Source organism: Microtus ochrogaster, chromosome 7 (genome assembly GCF_000317375.1).
Source record: "Microtus ochrogaster isolate Prairie Vole_2 chromosome 7, MicOch1.0, whole genome shotgun sequence".
Classification (NCBI taxonomy): domain Eukaryota; kingdom Metazoa; phylum Chordata; class Mammalia; order Rodentia; family Cricetidae; genus Microtus; species Microtus ochrogaster.
In genome coordinates, this window is record NC_022014.1 from 77,677,462 (window position 1) to 77,698,695 (window position 21,234).

At 50.9% G+C, this 21,234-nt stretch overlaps 1 protein-coding gene across 1 annotated transcript in view; it reads left to right on the plus strand.

Annotated features, from left to right (window-relative positions):
* The first annotated feature begins 321 nt into the window (after positions 1-321).
* Positions 322-21,234, plus strand: part of Ttyh2 (tweety family member 2) — a 45,308-nt gene continuing 24,395 nt past the window's right edge. Inside the window, exons 1-3 of the mRNA XM_005350681.2 lie at positions 322-487; positions 13,881-14,053; positions 18,585-18,696. Of these exons, the coding sequence (XP_005350738.1) occupies positions 359-487; positions 13,881-14,053; positions 18,585-18,696 (414 nt within the window). The 5' untranslated portion in view covers positions 322-358. The remainder of the gene's footprint in view (positions 488-13,880; positions 14,054-18,584; positions 18,697-21,234) is intronic.

Sequence of the window (21,234 nt, forward strand, 5' to 3'; positions counted from 1 at the left end):
GCTGGGATTAAAGGCGTGCGCCACCACCGCCCGGCTAAGTGTCCACAATCTTGCTGTGCTAGCAAGGCCTCACAGTTTAGGGACTGACGTTCACTTCTCTTCACACCTTTTTCGCCCATCGGATCAGTGGACGCTTTGGGGTCTAATTTCTGGAGCGGGTCTGTGTGTGCAGGAAGGGATCCTGAAGGAGAAATCAGCCAGGGCCTAGGGTAAGAGCCTTGTGCAGGGCGGGGCGTGTCCTAGCCTTGGGCTGGACTTGGGGCGGGGCCGAGGCGGGGCGGGACCCGACCGCGTCCAGAGCCGGGCAGTAGTAAGGGCCGTGGCACTTACAGAGGACCGGCTGCAGCTTTTCCAAGCCATGCCGGCGGCGCGCGTGGAGTACATCGCGCCCTGGTGGGTTGTGTGGCTGCACAGAGTCCCACACCTCGGCCTGCGCCTGCAGCGGGTGGACAGCACCTTCAGCCCCGGTGACGAGACTTACCAGGAGGTAAGTCCACGCGTCGCAGATCTGAACCACTGAAAGGGACCCTCAGAGAGGGAACCAGAGCTGGTCTGGTCTGATCGCGCCCAGGTCCCTGCTCCAACCTCTCTTGCCTCAGCAGCCCGCGTCTCCGCGCGTCTCAGACCCCCTCGGACCTCAGTTTAGTGCTCTCCGCTCTCCTGAGGCCCTTGTCCGGAACGCTAGTCCCGGCTGGGAACCTCGGGGTTCGGAGAGCTGGAAAGATAGGAGTTAGAGTGCCCAGAGGAAGAGTGGAAAGGCGCGGAGGCTGCGCCCAGGAGGCGGGGGCTGAGCCACCCGGAGACTGACGGTGGGGGTGGGGCATCTGAGTCAGGGTGACTGGCTGCCGAGGTGGGTGAGAAGGGGTTCCCCGAAGTTCCCTTCCGAAGACTACAACACCAGACGCTTTTTCTCCGGGTCCTGATGGCCTGAGAGAAGTTTAGAGAGAAACTGACTTGAGCGTCCAGAGTCCTTAGTGCTCCTTTCCCAGCCCCAGCTTCCAATACCTCTGTCTCTTCCCTTCTCAAAGGCAGCGGTACTAGTCACCACTAACCTCTTGGACGCCAAGAACCCAAACCTGTTTGAGTCAAGGAAGGAAGGGGGCTTCACCTCGTCTCAGACATCCTGCAACTGTCCTGTCTGTCCTGGCATCCCTACACCCTCTAGGCTCTGAAATTCCAAGGTCTTGGTTCCTGTGCCAGCTACACTCTGTACTTCTGAGTTGTCCCTGATAAACAGGGCCTTCCCGCTGCGGGTTTGGTGGGCAGGTCCAGGCTTCTGATCCCCTTTCCAGACCCAGCTACAGTCTCTCTCAGCCCGTCTCAGCCGCGGTCAAACCCACAGCGGCCTCAGCGGCCCCTGAGTCAGTTCCCTCACTAGGTCAAAGATTCAGGGGTTGGGACAACCTGGGAAGAGGTCCATTATCAGTTCAGAGCTCTGTGCCCATGTCGGACTTTGACCTCTACCAGCAGTGGCTAGGCACCATCTCCTGATCGCCGTTGTGGGGCAGTCTGACCGAGCAGAGCCTCTCTAGCCTGTACCCACGAGTGGCTTATTTGCCCTCCCAGACAGTCCTCATTCTGAGGCTTGGGGCTCCTGATCCCTGTGCTGTGTATGCGCTGCCCACGAGCCAGTACCAGGGAGTCTAATTATAACTTTCAATGACCCTGCTGCTTGCAGGCTTGGGCAGTCAGCACCTGCTCTTCTGCGAGGATGGAACCCCTTTGTGCTGTTGGGGGTGGGTACTGTCACCCCCAGGCAATGCAGCACTAACTTCTCTGGGTCCGCACTGTCCGCCCCCCACCTGGTGCCTTTCTCCCCCTCCCCCCACAAACATCTTGTCTGGTCCTGGAGGGAAGGCCTGTTCCCTGCGGACCAGTGACTACCGGCACAGCTCCAGGGAGTCTTCCTTCGGCCAGGGCTTGAAAAGAGACGGATATGGTTTCCGAACAGCAGCTGTGTTTGGGGTGTGGAGAGATCCCAGAGACTGTGCTCTGGGTCCGATCATAGTTTTCTCCTCTCTCCTTGAAGAAATCTAGCCCCTCAGTTGGGTCAAGGAGACCCCTAGCTTTGAGAGGGGTGGTGTGGATACTCCCGTCACCCCCACAGCCCAAGCCTGACTCCATCCCCCCAGTCTATGGCTAGATGGCAGCTATACCTGTGAGTCCCAGTCCCTAAGCCCCAAACCTTTGGTTTTTGTTCTTTCTCATTACCACAGTACCTACCCCACCCCTGCTTCCATCCTGGTCCAGCAATGAGTGGAAGTAAAACCCTGTGAGATGAATGTGGTGGGCCTTCATGGAAGTCTAGCATTGGGTTATTTAAGGCCACTCCTATACTGATATAGGTTCCCTTGTTGTCTGACCACGGGTCTCTTTCGTACTGAGCCCTGGAGTCAGGCAGCCGATGAGCTCGCAGTGTAGACTGGGTGCCTTCTATTGTAAGTCATCTTGGTGCTCAGCAAACTTAATTTGAGGCTGAGTGTTGTACCAGGGCCTGGAAGATATGATAAGCAGGGCGGCAGTGACTTAGGCATCTCTGAAGCCAACATAGTGTGAGGCAGGGGCATTACCATTCCTGGGTGGGATTCCAGTTCTTTATTTTTTTTTTTTTTTTGGTTTTTCGAGACAGGGTTTCTCTGTGGCTTTGGAGCCTGTCCTGGAACTAGCTCTTGTAGACCAGGCTGGTCTCGAACTCACAGAGATCCGCCTGCCTCAGCCTCCCGAGTGCTGGGATTAAAGGCGTGCGCCACCACCGCCCGGCTGGGATTCCAGTTCTATGGCTGTGTGAGCACAGGCAGATGAGATTCCCCCTTCACCTGCATGTAATCCCATGAGTTATTCTACAGAGCATGCACAATGCAAGCGTTTGCAGAAGACCTAGCCAGACCCAGTGATGCAGTCATTAGGCAAACGGTCTTGAGATGATGGGTGTCTAAGGACTGTGCCCTATAAAACAGAGAAGAAGAGAGCTAAAGGCCCTGAGCAGGGGGGACTGGAAAACTCATGAGAAAGTCACAGTGTGGACTTGAGGGTCAGTGTGTGTGTGTGTGTGTGTGTGTGTGTGTGTGTGTGTGTTTACACACGTGTGTAGATAGGCTGGAAATGGCCAGTTAGGCTCCAGGAATGACTCTTTGTGTGCTGGGACCAGGGCATAGAGGAGCAGACCATCTGATGAGCAGGCCACTTGGTGATCTAGAACTTTCCTGAGAAAGACGGGCTCTGCTTGCTTCCTGGGATTTTTTTTTCTTTTCTTTCTGACTAGAAGAGGCAAGAAGAGGGGAGTAGATGCCCTTGGAACTGGAGTTACAGATGAGATGGGAGCCACCCTGAAGGTAATGGAAACTGAACCCCTGCCCTCTGCAAGAGCAACAAGTGCTCTTAATTGCAGAGCCATCTTGCCAGCTCTTGATTGATTGATTGATTGATTGATTGATTGGAGACAGGGTTTTATGTAGTTCAGACTTGCCTTGAATTCACCACACAGCAAAGATATTGAACTTCTGATCCTCTTGCCTCTACCTCCCCAGTGCTGGGATTACAGGTCTGTGTCACCATGCCCTGTCTATGGAGTGCTGGGGTCTGAACCCAAGGTTTCCTCCCCAGTGCTGGGATCACAGGTCTGTGTCACCATGCCCTGTCTATGGAGTGCTGGGGTCTGAACCCAAGGTTTCCCACATGCTAGGGAAGCACTCTACCAACAAGTTACATCCCCACTCGCCCCTCCTATTCATTCACTTATTAATTAATTTATTTTTGAGGAGAGTGCCCCAGTGTAGTTGAGGCTAGCTTCCAGCTGGTGATCCATCTGCCTCCCACCCTAAGATCTGGAATTACAGTTGTGTGTTACCACTCCTGGCTTCTGCCTGGGGACTTTGGGCACCTTAGAAGTCCCTATTCTTCTGAGATGCTGGTCCTCCTCATCTTCTCTGTCAAGGACCGGCCTCAACATGTATACTTCTTACCGGGGTAGAGGCGTGGGAATTGAAGAAATATAAGTAAAGAATACAAAGACACATCAAACAATAAGACAAGAATCAGAAGACAGTACCAGGAAGGTTTTACAGGGATTATTGAAATCCTGAAATCACCTGCATTTATTTTACCACAGCTTTTATACCCAATGTAAACTGGGGGAGAAGGTAACAAAAAAGGCTTTATTAACATGATAACAAGAGGTTAACTCACACAGTCTATGGCCTTACCACTCTGAGACTTCAAATCATTAGCATTCTGTTCTCTAGGTAGCTAAGGTGCTCTAGGTCACATATGCCCTCTATAGGTGACCTCATAGTTACAACAGAAGTACATTTGCATATCCTGACCACCCATCATTGTGGCATTGGGTATTGAGCTATCTTTTCTTGTTTGTTTGTTTTTTGAGACAGAGTTTCTCAGTAGTTTTGGAGCCTGGCCTAGAACTAGCTCTTGTAGACCAGGCTGGCCTTGAACTTACAGAGACCAGCCTGTCTGCCTCTGGTGGGATTAAAGGCTCGCTCCACCACCACCCGGCACATTGAGTTAATGTCAAAAGAACCAGGCAACCACCTCCTGAGTTAGGAGGTGCGATTATGCCTGTCAGTCTCCAAACTCTCTGACGGCAGACAAGGTGGAAACGGGCCTGCATTTTTTTGGTTTCTACAATTCCTCTTTTTTTTTTAAAATATTTATTTATTTATTTATTTATTTATTTATTTATTTATTATGTATAGAATATTCTGTCTGTGTGTATGCCTGCAGGCCAGCAGAGGGCACCAGACCCCATTACAGATGGTTGTGAGCCACCCTGTGGTTGATGGGAATTGAACTCAGGACCTTTGGAAGAGCAGGCAATACTCTTAACCTCTGAGCCGTCTCTCCAGCCCCCAATTCCTCTTTTTTATTAATTTTAATAAAGCCTGTGCTTCTGCAACAGGACAGATGTTCATCCGCCTTAGGCGAACACTTCCCCATTTCCCAGACATGCCCTTTGAAACAGCATCCTAATTATGCAAGTCCACCTCTTAGTCTTAGGTGCCTAGGGCAGGGGGAGGATCAGACCCGTCACTGACTGCCGACCTCTGTAAACATAGGATTAAGGGAGAAAAACACTTTTGGGCTCTGTGTCTCAGAGACAATTTTTTTGTCAAGAGAGTTCATCTGTAATTAGGTAGTGTTTTGTGAATAATCAAGCTGCTAATGACTACAGTCTCCTAATTAAAGGAGAGGGGGATCATCAGGGTTGGGAATGTCCTTTTCAGTTGGTATAGAGCACTTTTTAACCATTTTTTTACTGTATCAAAATCTAGATTTCTTGCCAGGCAGTGGTGGCGCATGCCTTTAATCCCAGCACTTGGGAGGCAGAGGCAGTCAGATTTCTGTGAGTTCAAGGCCAGCCTGGTCTATAAGAGCTAGTACCAGGACAGGCTCCAAAGCTACAAAGAAACCCTGTGTCGAAAAACCACACACACACACAAAAAAAAAAAAAATCTAAATTTCTTATCAAATATGTCAAATCCAAGTGCTCATAGGAAATGTCAAAACTTTTCTTAACTTATGGGGAACTAAAGTAGCTACAAACATTAACCAGTCAATACCGTAATTCTGGAATGGAAATTAACAATAAACCCACAATTTGTCCTATCACAATTCTCTTAAATCCATTGCAATCAAAAGACAAGAAAAGTTTTTCTGATCTGTGAGAGTCCAGCAGCATTGCTGCTTTTAAGTAACTGTCCAGTCTCTGAGCAACAGCCACACCCTTAGGCCACCCTCCTCATACTGAAGAGGGCTTCACGCTCCTTGTAATGAGTCCGTTTTCCCCCCGAGGGGAAAGTTTAGGTCTCAGTTCTCAGGTCCAATATTTCAACAGCTGATACAATATCACACTGTCAAAATGAGTTCTGTGTCCCAAAGAGTAAAGCATTCGACTGGGTGGCAGTGGCGCACACCTTTAATCCCAGCACTTGGGAGGCAGAGGCAGGTGGATCTCTGAGTTCAAGGCCAGCCTGGACTACAAGAGCTAGTTCCAGGACAGGCTCCAAAACTATAGAGAAACCCTGTCTCAAAAAAACAAAACAAAACAAAGAGTAAACAGTCAAATGTTCAGTCTGTGTTTCTGGTCCGACTCCATGGTAAACAGGACTCAGGAGGTCTGGAAGTCTGCGTAGCAAGACCATCAAGAGCCTGGAAATCACCAGTCATCACCACGATGATGTCAGACTGCAGCCAGTTGTTTTCAGGATGATTGGTTCAGGTACCTCTTTCCTCGGCCTGCAGCATGGTGGTTATGAGAAGTCAGGATCATGGGCTCAGGAACCTCTTTTCACTTCCCCTATGGAGTCATCAGCGGCTGTGATGTCATCAGGGCTGGTACTCCTGTGGGGGCGTTAGCAGCTACCATGTCATGGGGCTGGTTCTCCTTTTCTGCAAATGCAGTCATCTCATCCAGGTTTATTTTCTTCCTGTGAAAAAAGCACAAACATTCTCCATCCCCAAATTAATATAGGGTCAGGTCTTTTGTATAATCCAGTGCAAGGGTTTTTTTTCCACCTTGCCTTAGCAAAGGTCACCTTGGTATCCTCACGCCACAATCTGTACTAGGTGTAAACTAGGGGAGAAGGTAACAAAAGACTTTATTTAAACTTGATACAAAAGATTAACTCACACAGTCAAAGGCCTTATCACTGTGAGACATCAAATCCTTAGCATTCTGTTCTCTAGGTAGCTAAGATGCCCTAGGTCACATTTGCTGAAGACCGCCCTCTCTAGGTGACCTCATAGTTACAAAAGAAGGAACAGAAGTACATTTGCATATCCTGACCACTCGTCGTGAAGGCATTGAGCTATCTTAATTTCAAAAAGGCCAGGCAACCACCTCCTGAGTTAGGAGCTGTAAATTATGCCTGCCAGTCTCCAAACTCTCTGATGGACAGACAAGGTGGAAATGGGCCTGCATTTTTTAGCCTCCACACCTCCCCCCATTGAACTTGAGTCTGAATCCTCAGGAAGCCTCTGCATCCCCAGCCATTCAGAGAAAATGTCTGTGGGCCCAGCAGAGGCTGACAGGGCAGGGATCAGGAATTCTACAGAGCTGTGTCTATAACAGGGAGTAAGTAGCCTAGCTCTCCATCCCAGATCCTGAAAGTGGGAGATGATCTGATCCCTGCTCTGAAGAGTAGCAAAAAGGCCGAAGAGCTCACGGGTGGGAAGCAGGTAGCCATAATCCCCACGTGGGGAGAAGACCCCAACTGGCTTGGTACCCAGGTGGCAGTGCTAAGGATAATTAGAAAGTCACAAAGTTGAACTGTGTCGTAGGAGGCTGCTCGTTTGTTCCCAGCTGCTCAGCCCTGAAATAACCACACAGAAACTATTAGTTAAATCACTGCTTGGCCTATTAGTTCTAGCTTCTTATTGGCTAGCTCTTACATCTTAATTTAACCCATTTCTGTTATTTTATATTTTACCACGAGGCTCGTGGCCTACGGACAAGATTCTGAATTGTCTGTTCCTGGTGGCGGCAGCTACATGGTGTCTCCTGACTCTGCCTTCTTTTTCCCAGCATTCAGTTTAGTTCCCCCCCCCCCCCCCGCCTAGCTCTGTTCTGCCCTGTAATAGGCTCAAGCAGTTTCTTTATTCATTACCCAATAAAAGCAACACATATATAAAAGGACTTCCCACACCAGGGCTGTGTCTCTAAAGCTACTTCAGTTCCCTTCTCATCTGGGGAATTGTTGCTCTCATCATCCACCAGCCACTCAGAAGAGGCCAGATCCTGATGATGTCATGTCCACAGTACTTCCTGTTGGGTCTGTGAACAGCACACCCATCCAGGCCTTCTGCAGGCCGTGTGTTAGGAAGGTGTTCATTGTTAGAATTTGACTTGGATTTTCCCACGTCTCAGTTCACAGACTCCCCTGAGAGTCCCCTGTGAGAAGTTGAAGATGTAGTTTAGTTGGGAGTTCTTGCCTAACACGCATGCACGAAGCCCCGAGCTGCATCCCCAGCAACCCAAATATATGCGTATGTTAAACACATGCCTCAATCCCAGCACTTAGAAAGCAGAGGCCAGTGGATCTTTGTGAGTTCTAGACCAGCCTGGCATACACAGTAAATTCCAGGACAGCCGAGGATTTAGAAAGATCCTGCCTAAATAACAATAATAATGATGATGATGATGATGATATAAACACAAACAAAAAAATAACTCTTGGCTTCATATGCAGTTTGAGACCAGCTTGGGCTATAGATCCTGTCTGGTTTTTTTTTTTGTTTTTTGTTTTTTTTTTTTTTAAGCCCCAACTGAGTATAGAAGGGACAGAGTGTGGAATTCTGGGAGAACAACAGGATGCTCTGGCTCAGCTGGAGGCAGATCTGAGGAGGAAAATGCAGACTTTCAGAACCCAGCCCTGTGGGAGATGAGCCAAGGTCAGGATGAGGAAGCCCGTTCATTCCATCTGAACTTGGAGTCATGGTCATCAGGCAGTCACGCCAGTTCCCCAAGGGATTAACCCTTCCCTAGCTTTGAGGTGCTGTTCTCCCTACAGAGCATGAGGAGAGGCCACCTGCTCCGACCAGAGGCTAGCACGCCACTCAAGTTGTCCGTACTCCCTCAGGGTCTGTCTACAGTGGCTGCTGCTGTCCCCCTGACCTGAGTCCTGGGGTGGTGCTGACTGCAGATGATAAACCAGAAAGAACTGAAGGAGCTTTGATGATGGGCATGGTACTGGGCCGGCAGCAGTGGTGGTGTGAGGGTGGGGGGCAGGGCAGTAGGAGTCGCAGGGCGATGTGGACGTTGGCGATCGCTTGAGTGTATATGAGTGGAATTATCCACCCGTCTTCCCTCCCCGCTCCCTGTCCTGTCTGGGCACTAATTAGGAACAGAGACATAATGGCCTGTTAGAGCAGCAGGTGACACCAAGTTGACTGTGCTCCCCTCTGTCTTCCCCACCCCGTCTTTCTTTCCAATTCCCTTTCCTTTCTGTCCCATGGTCCTTGGCCATTGGACAGCCCAGTTTCCAGCTTTAATCCTTTAGTTGCCCAGGGCTCATGGGGTGAACAGCTAACAGCCCCACCCCGCCTGTATTTGGGCTTCCTATCCACAGCCATTTTTCCCTGACCTGTTATTATTGACCGAATTGAGGCTAACTGCCTGGCCTGGAGAGGGCCCAGACCCGGAGCTGTCCAGGAAATCCAGGCTCAGGAGTTCAGGGCCCCTCAGGAAATCTCGGCTCATAATTTCCAGGAACCAGAAATCCAGCAACCAGCTGTGGAGAGCTGGCGGGTCATGTTTATAGAGACTGGAAAGGCTCGTCTCCCTCCTGGCTGGGGACACCTGGTAGAGTCAACGCTTCCTTCTGCTTGGGGGGACCACAGAGGAGACCCTCCTGGGAGTGAAGGCAGCTGGGCCATTAGCTTGGCAACGCCAGTCATTATTATTGAAAATACTTTCTGGGGCCAGAGAAATGGCTCAGAGAGTAAAGACACTTGCCACCAATCCTGATGACGACGTGAATTCAGTACCCATGACCCACAGTGCATAAGGTGAGAATTGACACCCTAAAGTTGAGCTTTGACTCCCAAACTAGAGTCATGGAATGTGTGCACCCCCCCCCCACATAAATAAATGTAATAAAATGTAAATTATATATTTATTCATCATAACATAACACAACATGTCTATTCTTAACTCTTCAGCTTAATCAATCCCACTGTCTCCCAAGACAGGGTTTCTCTATGCAGCCTTGACTGTCCTGGAACTCACTTTGTAGATCAGGCTGGCCTCGAACTCACAGAGATCTGCCTGCCGCCTCTGTCTCGCAAGTGCTAGGATTAGCGGTGTACACCACCACCACCTAGCTAATTTTCTTATTTTAAAAACTGTGTCTCTGTGTGTGGTGGTGGATACACACATGTGTGCATATGCATATACTTTTTCACACATGGAGGACTGAAGGAGACATCGGGTGTTTGGCTCTATCACACTCAGCCCTACTCCTATGAGACAGGGCCTCTCCTCACTGTGTTTAGAACAAGGTGGGGGAGCCAACAAGCCTCCTTCCTCTCTTCTCTCTATAGATCTGGGGTTATAGGTTTTGTGTGTATGTGTGTGTACACGCGCGCGCATGTGCGTGTGTACATGTATGTGACCATATTCAGACTTTTAGGTGGAAGCCAGCATCTGAACTCAAGTCCCCATGCTTTTCAGCAAGTATTCTTACCACCAAATTCTCTCCGCAACCCTCACCTTGTATGTAATATATTATCCTGGCCAAGTGTACCCTTGACCACTCAAGGCACTGTGGCATCCGCCTCCACCTCCGTTGCCACAGGTGATCACCTCTGACAGCACTGAGTATGGTCTGTTGCCCCTTCCCCCCGTCTGTTAGGTTAACCCATATCATACGTAGCTGCTGGTACCCCCTCATGCCTGTGTAGTGTTCCATCATATGACTACAGCACCAGGCGTGTGTTGAGTGCTGTTTCCAGTGTTTACTGACTACCGCTGAGCTGAGTGACTGTGGACTTTTGTATGTGGATCTTGTGGGGATGACACACCCCTCCTCTCTATGAAGTAGAGCTGCTGGGTCATGGTGCATATAGACACACAGTGGCTTGCAGGTTGTCCAATGGGAATGCCTGTTTCTTGGTGGTGGGATTTCAGGGCCTGTAAGAAAAGTGGGGTGGGGCTTACTTTTAGTTTTTGGAAACGGGATCTCATTCTGAAGTCCAGGCCAGCCTTACTTCCTTGATTGCTAGGATGATGGGCACAGATGTGTGCCACCATGTCCAGCCACAGAGTGTCATTTCTAGAGCTGGATGTGGTAGGAACACATCATCCTGGCACTTACAAGAGAGGGACACCAACAGGACAAGGTAAACCTGGGCTACATAGTGAGCTCAAGGACAGTGTGGGGACCTGACATGGAATTCCCCTCTGTATGCTGTGAATACCGTTGGTTAATAAAGAAACTGTCTTGGGGCACGGAGAAAACTAAACTGAATGCTTGGAGAAAGGAGGCAGAGTCAGAAGCCATGTAGTCCTGTAGGAGACAGACGGACAGAACTTTATCCAGTAAGCCACAGCCACGTGGTGATACACAGATTAATAGAGATGGGTCAAAAATATAAGAGTTAACCAGTAAGAAGCTAGAGCTAATGAGCCAATCAGTGATTTAAATAATATAGTTTCTGTGTGTTTATTTCGGGGCTGAGCAACTGGGAACCAACAAACTGCTTCCTCCAACAAAGACCCTACCTAAAAATAAAAAATAATTAAGTTTAGAAACCAACAGTGGTGAGGCTGGAGAGATGGCTCAGTTGTTAAGAGCACTGACTGCTTTTCCAGAGGACCCAGGTTCAATTCCCAGCACCCACATGTCACCTCACAATTTTCTGTATTTCTAGTTCCAGGGTACCCAATACCCATGGCAAAGTACAAGTGCGCATTAAAACAAACAAACAAACAAACAAAAAACAACAGTGGTAATTGCACCCCCAAGGCTCTGTGTGTCCTGAAGAGTGACTCAATTTCAAGAAGAAGCTAAACTGCTGGGGGTGTGGCAGGATGGGGTGGGTTGGGGGGTAGAAGGATCATCCATTGACATTAATCTGTTGCTTCTGAACTTGAGTGAGATATGGTTGGCATGGGGTCAGCTCTAGTTTTGTTTTGTTCTTTGGGATTTTGTTGTTTGTCCTAGTTAGGGTTTTATTGCTGCGAAGAGGCGCCATGACCATTTCAACTCTTATAAAGGAAAGCATTTAATTGGGGCTGGCTTACAGTTAAGAGGTTTAGTCCATTATCATCATGTCAGGAAGTGTGACAGCACACAGGCAGACATGGTGCTGGGAAAGGAGCCAAGAATTCTACATCTGGATCAACAGGCAGCAGGAAGAGAGAGTGACACTGGGCCTGGCTTGAGAAACTTCAAAGCCTACCCCGCCCCACCCCCACACATCCCAGTGATGCATTTCCTCCGACAAGGCCACACCTCCTAGTAGTGCCACTCCCTATGGGCCTAGTGGGGCCATTTTCATTCAAACCCCCACACTGTTACTGTGGTTGACCTTTGAGACGGGGGTCTCATATGGCCCAGACTGACTTTAGATCAAGTATGTAACCAAAGACGACACTGAGCTTCTGATCCTCCCCTCTTCAGGCCCACCTAGCAGCTCAGAATTTTCAAAGGGAGTTGTTGTCTGTCAGGAAGTCAAAGTGTCCCCTCTGTGAACCACCAGGCCCAGTTTTGTGCAGCGCTGGGGGTGTAATTCTGGCCTTCCAGCTTGCTAGGCAAACCACTCACCTCCTGGACCACATCCTCAACTTCTACTTCCGACTCTGACGGGCTAGGCCCAGGGTAGGCCTTCAGGGTCCCCCAGCTCCAGGGAGGTGTCCTGCTTCTGTCAGAGAGCAAGTTGCAGGGTGGTGACTTTGTGTAGGGAGCCTTAATCACCTTTCCCTTTGCCCCAGCCTCCTCTGCAGGGGAAAATGCCTTCCAGGAAAGCGGGCAGTGACTTCCCACTGTCTCAGAGTTTTGAGGTCATTCTAAGGGGCAGGTGAGTGGTCCAGACCTGCCTCAGCTTGAGGACTATGGAGGATGCTGCGCTCAGAGATGCTGCCCCACCTTCCACCGCCCTGGAGGAGGAAGGAGCTCCCGTCCATGCTGAGTGATGCCCAGGTGGAAGTGGGCATTTGCTAAGTGAAATGAGACATCTCATTTGCCCTCCCAGTTGACCTCATCACTTCCAGATTTGTCCCTAAGGATGAGAAGCCTGCCCACGCTGTGTTAGCATCAGGGCAGCCCAGTTAGGGGTCCTATGAGCTTCCAGCATCCTCCCAGGGATGCAGGGCAGCTGAGCAGTTGCCCACAGAGTTCATCTCCATACAGTCTACCCAGCCTGCAGCCACCAGCCTCAGTGCCGCGGGTCGCCTCCCTGTGGTCTCCTGCACACATGATTGCTACCACCCGCCCAGGTTCCCTGGCGAAAGCTCTAGAGAGAGCAACCCCCACTGGGACACTCTGGATGAGGGCATGGCTGAGGCCGAATGGGAAGCCAGGAAGCTGTCAGCTCAGGAGCCTGACTTAGAGCCAGGTCTAGCCCTGGCTGACGGCCACTGATCCCTGGGCCATCTGGCGTCCATCTGGCCAAATCAAGGGATTGGAAGAAGCGGTGGAGGGGGCCACCTAGGCCTCCCGACAGCAACGGTTCCCTTTGAAAACCCTGAGCTGCTAAGGGGAACTGAAGAGGTATCCCCACACCCCTCCACGTTCTGGCTTCACTGCTACACTGGCATGTCAGTTGACTGTCCCTGGCAGGGTACAGCAAGGAGGACACCACAGATTATCTGCCCTGGCTCCTTTACACCCACCCTATAGCACCGAGCTGACTTTTGAGGACTCTGGAGAGCTCCAGCATTTGGGATAAGCACATTGCCTTTTGATATAAAAAGACTGGTCTGGCCTGGTGAGGCCGAGGTATGGCAGCATCTGTGATTCTTAGTGTCTGTAGCTTAGTTTCACGGAGCACTTAAGAGAGACCGAAGGCTGCTGCTTCAACTGGCTTTCTCTTTCATATTCAGTCTGGAACTCCAGCCGATGATCCCGCCCACATTCCTGGTGGATCTCCCCACCTCTATCAAATTGATCTAGAAACACAGAGAGAGAGACACAGACACAGAGACACAGAGAAACTGAGAGAGATTTGAATTGCCTAGCCAATTCTGGACCCCCTCACCAACCCTTCTCATCACCAAGCCCTCCCGGTTTCTCCGTCATCCCCATGCTGGCACCAATGGAGGACAGGCTGTCTATTTAGAGAGCTGAGCATAAAGATGCAGTAGGCTCCCGGGACTCCCCACCCCACTGCTGGACCAGAAGCTCACACGGCCCCTCCCTCTCTTACAGTCGCTGCTCTTCCTGGGGGTGGTAGCGGCCATCGGCCTGGGCCTGAACCTCATCTTCCTCGCTGTTTACCTGGTGTGTACATGCTGCTGCCGGCGGGACCACACAGTGGAGACCAAGCAGTCCAACTCCTGCTGCGTCACCTGGACAGCCGTGGTGGCCGGGCTCCTCTGCTGGTGAGTGTCCTGTGCGCAGCCACACCGTGGTTTCAACTCAGCTGGCAAGGGGCCAGGTGGGCAGAGGGCACCCAACAGACACATGCAAGGGAAAGCCAGCCTGTGAGCGGGACATGCCCCATGTCCATGTGGCCCCTCATCAGTGACTGGCCACATTCACCAACCGAGCTGATGATGCCTGGATGAACAGACCTGCCCCCCCAAAATGAATACTGTCCCTTTTGTGGCCACACATCCCTAGTGTGGTAATGGGGGTGTACGTAGTGGCCCCCCCAACTCTCCCCTACCAGACTAGGGCCAGGCCTGACAACTACCTGGGTCCCTCCCTGAGGTGATGAGATGACAGTGGGCATCTCTTCTCTGCATCCCCATCGCCTTCCACAGCTGCCCTGGGTCTGTAGCCCCAATCAGTTCCGTTGTCTTGTGAGATCAGGAGCTTTTAATGCCCTTCGGTAGACCTTCTCCTGTGCTCTGACTGAGAAATGAAGGCTCCCAGCACTGTGGGAGAGCCCACCCCACCCACCCAACACCCAAGCCCATGTGTGCAACCTCTGTTGGGAAGTTGCTGTGTTTTTCTTGTTTCTCTATCTGTAGAAATTTTTCAAATGTGTAGCGCCCCCTTGAGATGTTGAAGGGTGTGGCCACTCTCTAAGGTAAGAGTCCCTTGCTGCTTGTTGGAAGGGCCGGTCCTAGGCTCTAGTCTGCAGGAGGGACCCCTTACTCCTGAACACTTCATTTCTATTATAATGTATTCATTCACTGTTTCTTTGTTGCCTTTTGGCCAAGATGGAGCGTGGTGACGTGTTCATGATATCATGTGGGTGGGAGTGTGGGGCTCACGGAAGCCAAATGAGAGGCCATCCTCAAAGCAGCGAACTGTGGCTGGGGCCAGGGCCTATGGGAAAGAGTTCCAGCCCAGATGGGTAGGTGATCTGACCAGAGACGAGCTAGAGCTCCCATGAAGAACTGGGGTGCTAAAAACCCTCTACCTGGTGTAGGATATCACAGAATGGTTAGGGAGAGGTGGGACCCAAAGACACACACCAACAGTGCTTGCTCCAATGCAGCGATCCCTGGATCCACAGAACACTACCTGTGCTCCAGGTTTCCAGTAGGGTTACTGCCGGATAAGCCTATTGTCAGGTACAAATGCCAGTAAAGCGCATTGAATGCTGGGTAACCCAGCGTCCAAATAGCACCATCGTAATTTGGCCATGTGTATTTTGTAGCAGGTAAAAATGGCTCTAAGTGGTCTAGTCCAATAAGCAATTATTACCTGTAGTGAAGAAAAACACCAAGGGGCCGAATGAGAAGACGGCTCAACGGTTAAGAGCCCCTGCTGCTCTTCTGGAGAACGTAGGTTAATTTCTCAACAGCCACATGGTGACTCACAAGCCAGCTGTATGTGACTTCAGTTCCAGGGGCTCCAATGCTTCGTTGGGCCTCCATGGGCACCAGGCACACATGTGGTGCCTAGACATACGCTCAGGAAAAACACCCACGCTTATAAAATAAAATGGAAAAGAAAATCAGGAGACGGGTTTTCAGAATAAGCTGAACTGAAAACGAGGAGGAGGAAGAAGAGAACAGCTCAAAATAGAAGGGGCCATGGTGGCAGGATTCCTTCTGTACAGCATTCTACAGTAGGCTCCAGGCAAGAGGACATCAGCAGTAAAAGCCAGCTGTTGCTTCCACCTCTTTTTGTTTGTTTTTTGTTTTTTTGGTTTTTTCAAGACAGGGTTTTTCTGTGGTTTTGGAGCCTGTCCTGGAACTAGCTCTTGTAGACCAGGCTGGTCTCGAACTCACAGAGTTCCTCCTGCCTCTGCCTCCCGAGTGCTGAGATTAAAGGCGTGCACCACCACCGCCCGGCTTGTTTGTTTTTTTAAGTTTATTTTTTAAGCATGCTTTCCACGTGTGAATGTTTTGCCTGCGAACTTGACACCAGCGATGGCATGGAGAAAGATGGACAGGGCCACGGTGCCGCGAAGCCGACTCAGGGTGGGTTGTGTTACTGCTTAAATGCCAAGACCACTGATGGGAGCCAGGCATGGTGGTACAGCCTTTAATCCCAGGACTCGGGAGACAGAGGTAGATGGATCTCTGTGAGTTCAAGCCCAGCCTGGTCTATAAATCGAGTTCCAGGGCAGCCAGGCTACACCTGTCTCAAGGAAGGAAGGATAAGCGTGTGTGTGTGTGTGTGTGTGTGTGTGTGCGTGCGCGTGCGCGCGCGCGTACGCGCACACGCATGCACGTGCCCTCTTGCATTTATTTTCCCCCAAGGTAGTGTTTTGGATGAGAGCTCAGGAAGCTGCTCGATTGGTCCTGTGATCCCTGGAAGAGAGGACCACATAGAATATGATGAATGACAGAGTTAAGATTGCAAATGATGTACTCAGGCTGGAATGTTGGATTCAAGCCAACCATGAAATTTCACACAGATGGATTTCAAGTTTGGCTTTAGGTTAAAATCAATACGACACCATAGGAAAGAAGAGAAACTGAGCCTGACCGTTCCTAAGGAGAAATTCTGGGAGGGGCTGTTACAGACCGTAGGTCAATGAGAACATGAGGGGCAGGCCAGTAGAGGGGGGTCCTAGAGCACACACCACACACACACACACACACACACACACACACACACACACACACATAAACATAAGCACCAGCTCCCCACACTCTGCTCAGAGTGATATTGGAAACCAGGCTTGGAGACAGGGGATCAGGAGTTCAAGGTCATCCTCAGCTATATGGGGAATGTGAGACCCAAGCTGGGGATAACATGAGTCCCTGTCTCATGTGTCTATCTCAGCAGAAGGCAAGAGGTGAGGTGACAAAGGAACCACTTTGAAACATCGGATGCAGTTTGTGGCAGAATTGGAGGCTTGTTCCAGCTACTGCAAAGCGTGAATCAGGACCTAGTGGGTTCTGGGCTAACGAGGGAGGAAGGCAGAAGCTAAAACTTTATAGTAGAGAACTCGATCAGGGGTATATAAAAAGTCCATGGTTCTTGGCCAGATCAGGAGGGACCTGAAATTTGGCATTGAGCATATCAGATCAGATCTCAAGGCTCTACCAGGGCCACCAAATCATAACACCCCAGGCTTGCCTGCAGTCTAGTGCCTTTTAGAAGTGTGCTGCCAGCCAGGACAATCAGGCTTCTGCCAGGTCACTTGTGGTGGTCCTTAACCTTCACCCTCAGACAAGACCCCCTCATCCAACTCCCAGAATAAGGCTCCCCAGCTGAAATCAAAAGCCCACACTACGGCTGTTGGCAGTGGCTTTTATTCTCAGTTCCCAAACCTGCAGCCAGGTCAAAGACTCAGGAGTTGAGTGAATGTGTAACATTCGGACAATGGAAATGGCCTGCTGAACTGTGAAAGACACTGGGGAACCTTGCATGCCTGTCACTGAGGCAAAGGAGCCAATCAGAAGAGGCTGCATTCTGTGACTCCTGCTATACAACCTTCTAGGAAAGGCCACGGAGATGATCAGGGCTGAGGTCAGAGAAGTGACAAAGAGAGGCAGAGCACGGGGCAGTTTTAGGGCAGGGGCTGCTCTGATGGTAATACCTGACCCTGTGTGTCTAGACATGGCATTTCAACCAAGAGTGACCACCGTGCACACTGTGGGCCTTGGGCCTGTGCTCCCACGGGGTTATCAGTTGTAGCATAAAGGATACCCTCGGGGACTGTACACCATAGAGGAATTCTACATGCTCAATTTTGCTGTGACCTTGAAGACACTTTAAGGGGATTTTATGTGTTTGGACGGTTTGCCTGCGTGTATATCTGGGCACTGTGTGTATACAGTAGCTTTGGAGACCAGAAGAGGGTGTCAGATACCCCTGGAATTGCTGTGTGGGTGCTGAGAACTGAACCCAGGTCCTCTCTGGAAGAGCAGCCAGTGCTCTTAACCACTGGGCTATCTCTATAGTCCTAAAAACATTTCTTTTTCGAGACAGGGTTTCTCTGTGTAACAGCCCTAGCTGTCCTGGAACTCATTACCTAGACCAGGCTGGTCTCGAACTCAGAGATCCTCTTGTCTCTGCCTCCTGAGTGCAGGGATTAAAAGCGTGCGCCACCACACCCAAGGATGGGATTGTACCTCAGTAGTACCTTGTTTGCTTAGCATGCCTGAGGCCCCAGGTTCAACCCTCAGCACAAGGACGGACAGGGAAGAAAGATTGACAGCACTTTTTGGACTGAGGAGATAGTGGGTGATGTGCTTGCTGTACAAACATGAGAACCTACCCGAGTCTGGGTTCCCAGCACCCACATAAAAAGCTCACACATTTGCAATACCAGCGCTAGGGATGGGGATCAGAGACAGTTCACTTGCTGTGAGCATAATCCTTTCAGTGAACTCCAGGCTCAGTGACTCTTTCCCAAGGGAATGATACAGAGAGCAATGGAGGAAGACACCAGCATCCTCTCCTGGTGTCCTGGTGCACAGGCTCACACATGTGTGCACAAAGGGAGATAAGTGCATTCTCTTCTGCTTACATCACCTTTGTTTGGGGTTTTGCTTGTAGTGCTGCGGTGGGTGTCGGTTTCTATGGAAACAGTGAGACCAACGATGGGGTGTACCAGCTGATCTACTCCCTGGACAACGCGAACCACACCTTCTCTGGAATTGACGAGCTGGTAAGGATGGTGGGCAGGCGGCTGGGCACAGACACAGCCCATGAGATCAGCGGGGCCAGAACAAGGGTGCCAGTCGGCTCTCAGGAGCCCAGCTGCACCCTCCAGAGCTGTGTGGTGGCTGCCGTGGGCTGGGCTGCCCTCTGAGCAGTCGCCCTGCCAAAGGCAAACAGTTTCTATGGCCCTGGCCAAGGGAGACTTCAGGGCGGCTCTTTACCAATCAGCCCCTGGTTGGTCTGTAGAGCATCTGAATAATTGCCCATCCTCAAAGGGGACCTTGAACCCAGGTTTCTGGAGTTTTTTGTTGTGGTGGTGGTGGTTGGTAGTGGTTGGTGGTTTCAACGCAAGAGGCCCCCTGTGTAGCCCTTATTACCCTGGAACCCACTGCATTAGACCATTCTCACCTGGAACTTCCCATGACATTTTGTCTCTGTGTACGCAGTGCTAGGATTGCTGTCACATAGCCTACTGAGCATGGGTGGTTTGTTTATTTGAGAAGGAGTCTAACCTCGAACTCTGTCTCCGGTGATGACCAGGGCTTGAATACAAGTGTGCACTACCGTGCCTGGTGGATGCACTGTGGGAGCTTGAACCCCAGGCTTCTATACGATAGGCAAGCTCTCTATTTGAGCTACACCTTCTGTCCCAAATGTGGACTTTTAAATGTTAGTTCAAGTACTTTGTACAAAGTTCTGATCCAGCTATCAAAAGGGAAACTGGGGACCTAGCATGGTGGCATACATCCTGCACCCTACCCCCCAAAAAATTTAAGTGGAGAAAAACAGTTTGGAAACAATGGAAGAACAATCCCCTGCCCCACCCTCAAATTTTGAGGGTGTGCAAGGGGTGGGAAGAGTCCCCATAATCACTGTGTGTGTCTCGGGACTCTGGGTTCAACAACAGTCTCGCTGGAAGCTCATGGTGGAAGACTAAGCTTCCAGCTCAGTGGAAGAAGAGAAGTTAGCTTGCTCCGAAGAACGAGCTAACCTGCTGAGCCCAAGTGATGGAGCCGGCCGGGATCTAGGTTTCCTCTCTTTCACCCCGTCCCTGCCTACCTGTCACTTTTGCAGGGTGCCAAGTCTTTCCTGCTGATTTTTTAGGTGATTCCATGTGTTGTCTCCTGAGGACTCTGTTGGGAAAGGCCAAACATAGAACTAGTCCTTGGGCCCCTGACTGTCTCTAGACAGTCAAAAGTTCCAGCAAAAGGACCCATTTGTGTCAGCAGCTTCCACCACCAAACCCAGCCCTAACTAGAGGAATCAGTCACTCCCAGGGCATCTTTCTAGGGAGGACAACCTCATCTACCCCCTCCTGGCAGGCTCCTTTAAGCTCCTCCACCGGCCTAATCCTTCCCTCAGCCCCTGGGGGGGGGGGGGGGCTGGGATAGGAACTCTCACCTTAAAGAGACAGACTGTGCTGTTCTTGTGCACTGCCCAGTATTTGTGGGAAGTGACCCCTGGGAACTCTGCCACTCTTATTCACCTTGGTCCTGATGAGGATCAAGCCCCCAAGGACAACTTCTGCCTGTCCTTGGCACTGTACCACATCCCTCTCTCTAGCCATCAGTGACCTTGGAAGGGGGAGAAGCAGCCCGAGTGCTGGGAAGCCCCAGAGCTGTGATCTTCCCTGATGGGAAAAATCAGTCTTTATCTCTGGGGAGAAACTTGTAGCTGTGTGAGAACAAGCCCTAGGCTCCCAACCCTTCTGAGCCAGGTTTGAACACTTGGCTGTGAGTCCCACTCTCTAGACCTTCCCTCACCCTGTGCTGGAGATAGCCCCTTACCCTTTGGCTGATACTGCAGTGTGGGACAGTTGTCCCAGGGCTCTGTGATGGTGCTGCCAACTATGAAAAGCTTCTGTCCCTCCTACCTAAGGGGCTGTGGGTGCCCAACAGTCTCAGGCCCCAGGGCTCCAGGGAGATGGTAGATCCTTATAGGGCCTTCCCCATCATCTAAGGGGTGGGGTCCAAATTGCAGGTAAATGGCTAAATGGCATCAGGTGAATTACCACCAAGGAAAGTGCAGGTAAACTACAGAGGGCCCTCTCCCTGGGGGATTAAGATAATGGTGTCATTACAATAATTACGGCAATCACCATGAGATAGAGATGCTGGGGTTTGGGAGGCTGTGGGTGGCAGAGTCAGGATGGAGATTCACCTAACAGCCCAGATGGCTTGAAGCTGGGCCCTACTGGAGCCCAGCGGTAGCAGCCAAATGGTCAGCTAGAGGCCCTTCCAGGGCTGCCCCCAAACAAGGCCGGGGAAGGACCCTCTGCATTCCCTTCTCTTGGATCCCCCACCATCCTGGACCTGTAAGCCTATGGGAAATGACTCAGTAGGGAAACTGAGGCACAGACAGGTGTCCTCAGCCCACAGTACATCTCACAGCAAGAACACCGAGCCCAGGCCTTGGGTCTCAGCCCTGTGTTCTTCCCTTCCCCCTAGTTCCCTGAACCTGAGTTGATGGTCCTCTCAACTCCACACCTGGCCTAGTGCGCGCTCGCGATCTCTCTCTCTCTCTCTCTCTCTCTCTCTCTCTCTCT